Consider the following 10,213-nt stretch of genomic DNA (forward strand, 5'->3'; position numbering starts at 1 on the left):
TATCCAGGTAAGTGATTATCAAGTCACATTATCTCACCAGATGAATATGGTAAAGACCCGGTAAGAATGAGACAAGAACCAATAATCTTATCCGATAAGCGAGAGCGACAATTCTTACCACGGTAAATGCTTACCGGGTAAATTGTTGCATACGTTGTCGTTTTGATGGACTAAAATCTTACCTGATGTCGTTTTCCTCTACCTCTAAGAAGTAGAGAGTTGTCTGTTTAGAAGTGTCATGCAACTCACATACAATCAACTCCTCTTTAAGAGAGCGAGACGGTAGGATCTACACAGATCCTTCTCCCGATCTCGCTCTCTTTTCTCACTGGTCTTCCATAAAATGGTAGACCAGACCAATCGCACCAAATGGCATAAGCTTTGCATATCTTAAAAACCTCACGCTGAATCATCGCGCAAGAGTAACAGAGTAGAAGTAGTTAAGAATACTATGGAAATATGAATAAAAACTCAAAACACACAATTAGGCTTTACAACGAAAACAAAAGCTATCACTGTACATAAACCGGCAAGGAAATCGTAAAAGATCTATCTATCTCCATGCCATGTACAAGTAAATCGAAGCAACAAAACAAACTTAGATGTTCAAGCTAAGTAATTGTATATCTGAGGATTGCTCTTGTCTCTCTCTAGGTATTCCCGATCAATCAGGCTTTCGATCCTCTTCTTCAAGTCAACTGGTTTTATCGGAAACTTGAGCTGTTTCAAAAAAAACCGGAGGTTCAATTGTTTAAACGTCAATTTACCTTGTAGATATACCGTCGTTTAAGTTTAATTCTTATATTTCAAAAGTACAACATATATGAAGTATTGAACATAAATCACTAATGTACCAAGAGTTTACGAATGGAAGGTGGATAGGTTTTGAAAACCCCATTTCACCATTAATCCCTTTCCCCCAAAAAATCAACTTCTTGACATATTTAGCCGTTTACGTAGTCTTAGGACCCCACATTAGCTAGAGTTAGACTATTTCACCTCTATATACGTTGAACCCCTCCCCCTTTTTTTCTCTCCTCAATGGCTCTTTTGGCGAGTAATCTAATGGGGTTCTACTTATTCTAACATGGTATCAGAGCCAAGATTTACCACTCTAAAGGGGTTCGGTCTACCACTCCAAAGGGGAGTGTCTAGCACCCTCAATCGTCTTGCCTCCTCTCGACACTTTGGGACAATTGTGCCCATTTAGCCTCTGATGGGAGGGGCGTGTTACAGTCCCATATTGGCTTAGACTTGGACATTTCACCTCTACATACGTTGGAAACCCCCTTTCTCTCCTCAATGGCTCTCTTGGCGAGTAATCCAATGGGGTTCCACTTATTCTAACATGTAGGAAGTATGATTGCACATTATTGTAATTCCTATTTTCTTCAAATATATAAATCTTATATTTTCTTTATATGAAGGAATTGCATTAATTTTCCATTCTTGGTTTACGATAAAATATTACATTTTGCTGCATCGCACAGTTATACAACTAGTTTAAACAAGTTTCACATACTTTGAGGATCATGTGCCATGTAGGTGGGTGGGGTGGGGTGGAGGGTTCACCTTGTTTGTGCACTTCCTACTTGCTATGAGGCCATGTTGGTGTATTGAAACAATACTTGTATTAGAATTGCAGTTTCTGGATGAAGAAAATGAGTTTTACCTGCTGAAAGAGTTCGGTTATCAGAAGTGTGTGACTCAGAACTTTCCTAGTTTTCATAATCCGAACAATAGCAGCATCAACCTGCAATATATTTCGAAAAATGGTGAATCAAGAGACTAGTTATTTGGTCTATTTGCTCAATGCAGCATGTTATAAATATTAAGATAGTTTGAAAGGATTCTCCCTCAGATGGTTGCGAAAGATGATCTCGAACCTGATATTGACGATCTTGGAAAACTCTCTCTGTAGTACTTGCGTTTTCTTCCACCGTTTCCTTCAACTGGATAGCGTTAACCTGTTCCCACACAACTAGCTTCGTTAAATCATGTTTTCTTGTAGATGATGAAATAGGCCAAAATAAACCAAACCAAACAAGCCTGGTGTATCCCACCCAGATGTGGGGTCCGGCCGCGGGGGTGTTAAGATGTATGCAGCCCTCACCACTACCCTCAAAGTGTAGAAAGGTTGTTTCCGTGAATGTCCCCAGCCAGTGTAACACTATATCCCACCCATATGTGGGGCATGGGGAGTAAGATGACTGTTTACGTGAATTCCCCCGGCCAGTATATCCCACCCAAATGTAGGATAAGGGGGATAAGATGTACAGATACCTGACCTCCATCCCAAAGATTAGAGTGGTTGTTTCCATGAATATCCCCAGCTTGTGTATACATAGGTCTAAATGTCAAACTAATGTGTAATTGACAATTATTTAGCAAAACTTTTTGGTTGCTCTCACCTTTATACGATAAAGAGGAGCAGTAAACCCATCATTGAACATGAAGGAATCATTGTCATCCACTTCCCTACCTTTCGGAATCTGGGTAAAACATCAAGATCAGTTGGTTCCTAGAAGGGTAAGAAATGTAAGAAAATAGAATTGATCCGAGTTAACAGCCACCTTTTGGAGGACACGAATTTTTCCACAAGCAAGGGACTGCAGGGTTCTCCGCAACTCCTTGTCCTCGATGCTGGTGGCATCCTTGATATCTTGAAAACTAAGCTTTTGTGCATCGTTGAACAGCATCAGAACGACGGTCTGAATGACATATTGACCGTTTACATGATTGGAATGTGAAGAAAACATCATGGAAAGTATAGCAACCATGCAAGAGCAGAGAACGCAACCAACCTGAAATAAGGAAACTGCCAATTCTTTTTTGCCCTTCGGGAATTCTGCTTTCAAGACACAGTGACCTAATGAATTTTGCCACATCAACCGCCTACCACTATATTTGCTCAAATAGAATTCTTTAAAAATATCCTGCATCATTGTAAAAATTTCAGCTTATTGTAGATCAAAAAAGGTTACACCAGATCAAACCAAACGAGCCCTGTATATCCCACCCAAAGGTGGGTCTGGGGCGGTATAATATACGCAGACCTGACTTCTACCACAAAGAGTAGAGCGGCTGTTTGCTTGTGAAAGGGAAAAAAGTTAGCCCAAAGGGTTGAAGAACATGATAGAATCATCGCGACATACCTGATAAACATTCAGTTCATGGGGAAGGCAGACATCCATTGGTGGATATGTTGGCCAATACCTGCATCCAATTACCCATATTACTTCGGTTGTCAACAGAAATAAGATTTTCGGTCATCTTCACAAAGTAGTTCAGAAATGTAAAGCATACCCAGTTGTTAAGACATGGACACTCATCTCAATTCCTGAAGGGAGTTTCGTTCTAGCTTGAGATGATTGCTTGAAAGATTCATTTATCTCCTTCGATAACTCTATGTCCTAAAAACAATGAAACTAAAAAACTTCAGTACTATGCATTGTATCATTCTTACACTTCCATTCACCTGTTAGGTAGCATCATAAAATAGGTGAATGAGATGGAAGATATCCCTAGTAGGGTTTTTTTCTGGTATAATGCAAAAATTCACTGATGGAAGGAAACCTCAAACACAGAAGTTAGACCCATGGAAATTGAAAATAACTCATAAGGAAGCATTGAAAGATGAAGAGACTATGATTAGTACTCCCTCTATCCCAAAAAACTGCAACATTTGACCAGGCTTACAGTTATCAAATGCCTAAAATGCCCTTTAATAACACCAAAATAAAGAAAACTTGTGAACCAAAATCAAAGTTACTAATTTCAAGTGTCGTTGCTAATAATGGGCAAAAAGGCAAATTATAAATGAAAAGTTACCAAGAAGAATAAACCCAAAATAAAAATTGTTACATTTTTTTGGGTACGGAGGGAATATATGTACTGAGAATTTATGACTCCTAAAAGAAGGCTGTATCATGCACTGCAAGCCAATGCAGTGTATCTAGGCATTCCTATAAAATTAACAGATCGCAAACTCTATGCATCAAATAGACCACCCAGCCTGTCAATGCCTGTCCCGGTACCAAGTCTAGCACCCTCCTATGTGTAGCCATAAAAATTTCTTACTGTCACCCCTTATATGTGGTTTTTAAGTATAAGTCATCCTCTGCATGTTAGTGGATATAAAACAGAACTAGATTCCATATACTTTTTCTCTCACTTCATTCTGAAAACATATTCAGCCAGGCTGTCCTTTTGGGGTTTGGACTGTAATCAAGAACATCATACTGATTAAAATATCAATAGGAAGGCATGATAGAAGATATAGACACACACCTTGAACATTCCTTCAAGCTTGTTGGTGAACTGGCTACCACATTCGGTTTTCAACTATAACAACAATCAGAGTGGTTAATAATCAGAAGATACACTTGCCTAACGCAGCAGGTAAAAGAAGTGTAGACTTTGAACCTTGGAGATCATAGACTTCTCAGCATCAATAGATGCACTCTTTCCCAAAAGAAGCCTTTTTGCAAGATCCTTCTTATAAAAGGCTTCAAACACATCCTTACCCTATATCACAAAAATGATCATAAATGGACGAACTTTTTGGTGCAAACCAGCAAAGAAAATATGAAGCATGAGCAACAGAACGGAAGGGATAACCTCACAAGAAGAGTTACTATCATGCAAGGGTTGTTTCAATAAGTTACTGCAATTTGTCTAGTACCTGTATAAATCTGAACAGAACCAAGACTTTATCAAGAGTGCCCTCCAATTCTTCCTCCGATGTACCCTTATTCCCAGCACGTAGTTTCTCATCCAAAAACTTTGCAATCAACTCAGCAGGACGGTTCTGCAGATAAAACATTGATATGTTAGTTTCAGAATGAAAACATGCACAGTGAGAAGCCAAGGGAACATAAGTGATAAGAGAGTAAAACTACAATGTAGAGTTGAACTTCTGGGCATTTAACTTCCATTCAAATGATTAAGGATGTATATGTAGGCTATCAGATATAGATCTAATACATGATCAAGTCTGGTAGTTTTACTGTGGAAGCTTGATATTATTTTTTAGCCACATTATGTACCAGCTCAAACTTATAATGGCATTAATATCATAGAATGCACGTAAGCAGCAGATCACAAGTTCAAATCTTCTAGTTTCCAGTATCAAGCAAGTGCAGTTTGCACACTGTTTCATGGACAGTGATGCAGATCAATCTCAATTGTGTACGTAAAGGGGGGGCTATCTGGAACCTGAAATAAGTAGGTCATGAGGCCTTAGCACAGTATCTATATCTGATAGAAGATGGTCAAAGAGGCTCAAATTACTCGTTAGGTACTAGGTTTCCACTCTTAGAGCAGATCGGAAAGAAAATCCACATATATCTTTCCCATATTCAGTGGCGGATCTAGAAAATCAGAGTGGGTGGACTTTGTTATGAAGATTTGCCCATGAACATGATGCGAAAAAGCCAACGCAACAACTTGAAGTTACCATCGAATTCATCACTTTTTGTTAAAGACGCAAGGCGCACTTAAGCGCAAAGGGGTCCTGGGGCCTAGGCGCGGGCCTCACGAAAGTAATATATATATATATACACACACAAACATAGTAATACAAAACTCAAATACCATTATATAAAAAGTAGTAATATCAACTCAATTTCCAAAAGGCAGCCAAAAAAATAATAGTATACATACTGATACTTGTGTGTAGAAACAGCCAACACGTAGCAAGTAGCAACAAGAAGTCCAGAAGAGAGCCTTAGTGAGGAAGAAGCATAAGCCTCCAAAGCAGCAACCAGAAATCCATATTCCAGAAGAGAGCCGTGAGGAAGAAGTATAAGGTTTAAAGCCGTGAGGGAGAGTACAATGTATGGGACATATGTATGGGAGGTATTTATAGGAGATGACTGATTAGAATCTTGGTTTTAAAAAGCACGATGCGGTCCGAGGCAGTAAGGGTCCCGGAAGCCGATGCATGATGCATGATGCGGATGCGCTCGCATCACGCACGTGATGTGCACGGTATTCAAAAAATACTTATAAATTAATTCTACATATCAATTTCTACCTTAAAAATACTTACCCATCAAAATACTTCATTTATAACATAAAGTAGTTCAAAAAGTGGCATTAGAATCTTAAAAAGCTCGTGAATTGGAATAACAGAACACACAAACTACTACCAGGAAGAACACAAGTAAATGTCTAATGGTCCCCAATCCCTAAACTAAATGACCAAGTGACCAACTAATACTCCCCAAGATCAACATCATCAAACCCCAACATGGGTTCATCTCTCTCATCATTATCAAACCCTCCAATATTTGCTTCCACCTCAACTTCATCATCTTCATCCTAAAGAGCATGTCCTTTTCCTCTAGCACTTCTAGTTCTTGATGGACCCGACCCATCATCATTTACTCTCCCTCTTGATGCTCTAGTGAAATGAGGAGTCTCATATGCCCCGGAAGCTCTACCTACGTCATCTCACGTAAGATCCTCATCAATAAACACCAAATCATCATATTCATCATCATTGTCCATCCTCCCTATCAACCACTCGTTACTTTCATCTATGTCTTCTAGAATGATAGGATCACTACTTCCCTCTTTTTTATATCGACGTTGCAAGGCACGATTGAGTTTCACATAGACCATGTCTACAAAAAGCCCAACTAAAAAGCCCAACTAAAAACCTCTAAAAAATGAAAAAGGAGCCCAAACATGAAACATATAGGATGCGCTGATGCACGCATCGTGTGATGCATAGGTGATGCGACCGCATCAGAGAGCATCATGGAATCGCTTCGCATCAGCCCCTCTGATGCGTTACCTCTAGCGCATCGAAGCGCATCACGCATCGGAGCGCATTATTCGTGCACTTTTAAACCAAGATTAGAATTGAATAGAGAATTGAATAGACTTATCTAATAACTCTTTTTTGTAGAATTCTAGAGGTTAAAAGACATAATTAATATTAGGTTTCGACTTATTTAATAACAATTTTTTATAGAGGTCTAAGAGAAAAAAAATTATTTGAATTTAGGGCAGATATGTATAAGGTGCGCCTAAGCCCATTTTGCGCCTTAGTGCGCCTCAGTAACTCGACTCACCTTGACATGGAAAAAGCCCAGTCCTTTGTGCCTTATGCGCCTCAGCGCCTCAAGCACGCTTTTCACAAGTACTTCACAAAAATCTCTTTTAAAAGGGAAAAGGTCATGAATTGGATGATAATCATTGTATATCTACTCAAAGTAACCACTTTTACCTGATAACAATATCTAGTTGTCAAGGAAGAGGCATCATTTTAAATGGCAGTGCTAAAATTTCTCCTAAAATGCAAAGATGGCATTTATCAATCTTTTATAGATAGTCCAATGACCACCCTCTCTATATTGTAGATTCATCATTGCCCGTATCCCTTCCTCATGGAACCAGGAAGTAACAAATATGTTCGTATGGCATTCTTAGAGTCTTGCTTTACAATTTGTTACATATATGCACTTCACCGAAATTGATGTCCTCAAAACTTTAGGTCTAACTTTAGGAGGTCACTTGAGCAAGACATGTAATGAAGAATAGGGATGCAGCAATGAGTTCTCCCTACTTCTGCAAGAAAAAAGCACCCCTCCACCACAGCATCTCGCCCCTTCTCTTTTGACATGTGTTTCTATCAAATAATAATTATAAATATATACACTACGATGTAGATAACCATTAGCCAGAGAAATTCTAAAGTAGAAAAACCTTTTATGTTGAGTATGTCAAGAATATATTGTGTACAGATTAAAAGCCGCAGAAACTGCACAAAATGTGGTCGCCGGTTTCCCAAATACGGAGCAAGATTTTGGGTGCTTGCTGTTCAGTTTTTCAGAAACTGCTGATATGATATTTCCCCCAGATTGTACATATACACATACACTGACATGATTTCCTTCTCAATTTTCTACATATATACATACATACCCAGTGAGAGCATAGAGAGAGAACTCCTTGAGTTTACTTGAAGATTCTAGTTGTGAATTGTGAAATGATAACAAATGGTACCTGGCGGAGATTAATGAGATGCTCAAATGCCTCTTTGATTGTGTTGCAAAAGACATCATTCTTTGAAAAGCTATCTTCCCATATTTTATCAAGAGAAACCTTGAATTCTAAGAGAGAGAACACCATATCTTTGTCCTTCTCTTCGTCCATTACAATTCCCTGCCCTGTTTTCCGGATGTATGAGCTAAGGGCCTGTCGTAAGGACTCGAGGGCATTTACTCTAGAGAACAGTGTATACATCCTTCGAAGATCTTGGGTTCGATTACCATCCATCAACATCATGAAACCCTGCAGTCAGTTATAACAACGGTTAATAGCTAACTGAAACTTATCACATTTGAGCATTAAGAAAGGAAGATTAAACTTTTATGAGGGAGTGAAAAGTATTCATGCCTTATCAAGTATTGCAGAAATATGAAGCTCAAGGAGTTGCCTTTCAGCGGTTGCTACCAATGGTTTTCTTGTACTGGCATCGAGATAGAGTAGGCATCTGTCATGTTCTTCATGCAATCTTACCTGCAATGATGACCACCCTCAAATACTAGTAAGCATAAAACACCTAAAGATAAGAATATGAGCTGTATTGGCAAGTCTGTCAGAGTATCATATGGCTCAGGTAATGATTGAATGTCATTGCCAGTTGCACCTTGAGTAGATTTTGGTCTAGCATGGAGATCTTATAAAGGGGAAACAGATGAATCATACGCACCTCCACATGTTTCAAAAAATCTGGAACATCCGAGTATTGCATGTATCTTACTCCTTCAGCAGCATAGAACTCCGATGTACATTCAAGGAACGGCTTCTCAAAACTCTCGGAGTAAATTCCCAAGGCAGTGAACATCTTCAGAAGATGGTTAAGGAGTGTTCTATCAACTGCTTCACCTAATCTGGCAAGTGAAAAATAAGAGAATATTAATCGTAAAGGATACAAGTGTATTCGGATTTACTCTCATTTTCCTGTCATAGTTATACTTTGGAGAAGGTGCAATAAAGATAACTGTCAAGTTGACACAACTTAAATCTCAAAAACAAACTCTATTCATGGGCAGGTTAGTATGATCATCCACTTCCAGGGTAGGAAATAGAGAGGAATTTACCAAATAGCTGTGCTCAGGTATCCTCCAAATATCAAATAGGCATCAACCGCTCTATGATACCGGCAGGAATTAGGGTTGTTGATGTAACTGCATCCAAAATGGCCAGACTAGATATTATTGGTTCTTTTACCTTCATGTGTATGTGTGTGTTTTCTTCTTCCTTTGGAAAGAACGGGTTTCGAAAAATTCTACAAGTAACAAACCCATCTACAAGCTCTCAGACTTAAAAACTAAAAAGCAAGGTTCAGGTCTTACTACCATAGGGAACGCAAAGTCAAAAAAGCACATGCCACAGAAATACTACACAAGATGATAAAGTATCAAATACCAGGTAAAGAAGAAGAGACATGTAGCAACTAACTTTTATACTCTGTAGAATAGCACACTCAACATTTTGTACTTTTAGCTTTCAAGCAAATATACAAATGCCATAAAGCAGTTGTTAAATTTCAAAGACAAGAAAATGCCATAAGCAGTAGCAACATTTTCTGCTCTACCCCAGGAGTCATCATAATTCATAATGCAAGTATCTGTTTGACTATAGTGGCATGAAATCCGAGTTTATGTTTGATATTATCAAACCAAACCAAACAAACCCAGTACCCCAAGCAGAGGTAGGGTCGGGGGGGTAGGATGTACGCAAACATTTCATCTGCCCCAAGGGATAGAAAGGTTGTTTCCATGAAGATCCCAGGCTTGCAATTCAAACAATAAAAGGAAACAAGAGAGCAAGCTACAGGTGAGAAAAATAGCAGAGGAGTGTGTACAAACAAGCAGCAGTGCAGCACACATAAAAGGCAACAAGGACACATGTGAAGTTAATAGGTTAAAACACACAAGGGAACACAAGGCACAGTACTGACAACCACTGTGACAAGAACACTTAAGAGTACAAAGGTCACACAGGTAGATATATTAATAGACGTGAAAAGTGGGAGAAGAAAATCTAGAACATCCCTCTATCTAATGTAAGGCTCAGGTAACCTCCACCTCCCCCCCCCCCCCTCTATATCAAGCATGTTTGATGCTACCAATGACCACATAAAAGTCCATCTGAGAGTTCATAAGGATATGCTTTACAATGGGACATAAAAAAT

At 39.0% G+C, this 10,213-nt stretch overlaps 1 protein-coding gene across 1 annotated transcript in view; it reads right to left on the reverse strand.

Moving 5' to 3' along the window:
* Positions 1-435: 435 nt before the first annotated feature.
* Positions 436-10,213, reverse strand: part of LOC112526747 (cullin-4-like) — a 22,912-nt gene continuing 13,134 nt past the window's right edge. The window contains exons 4-17 of the mRNA XM_025137157.1: positions 8,726-8,906; positions 8,410-8,532; positions 8,017-8,304; positions 4,685-4,810; positions 4,426-4,527; positions 4,291-4,344; positions 3,307-3,413; positions 3,156-3,216; positions 2,805-2,936; positions 2,574-2,711; positions 2,412-2,492; positions 1,887-1,967; positions 1,673-1,753; positions 436-720 (exon numbers count right to left, since the gene is read on the reverse strand). Of these exons, the coding sequence (XP_024992925.1) occupies positions 607-720; positions 1,673-1,753; positions 1,887-1,967; positions 2,412-2,492; positions 2,574-2,711; positions 2,805-2,936; positions 3,156-3,216; positions 3,307-3,413; positions 4,291-4,344; positions 4,426-4,527; positions 4,685-4,810; positions 8,017-8,304; positions 8,410-8,532; positions 8,726-8,906 (1,669 nt within the window). The 3' untranslated portion in view covers positions 436-606. The remainder of the gene's footprint in view (positions 721-1,672; positions 1,754-1,886; positions 1,968-2,411; positions 2,493-2,573; positions 2,712-2,804; positions 2,937-3,155; positions 3,217-3,306; positions 3,414-4,290; positions 4,345-4,425; positions 4,528-4,684; positions 4,811-8,016; positions 8,305-8,409; positions 8,533-8,725; positions 8,907-10,213) is intronic.

Source organism: Cynara cardunculus (genome assembly GCF_001531365.2).
Source record: "Cynara cardunculus var. scolymus isolate 2C chromosome LG 14, CcrdV1, whole genome shotgun sequence".
Lineage (NCBI taxonomy): Eukaryota > Viridiplantae > Streptophyta > Magnoliopsida > Asterales > Asteraceae > Cynara > Cynara cardunculus.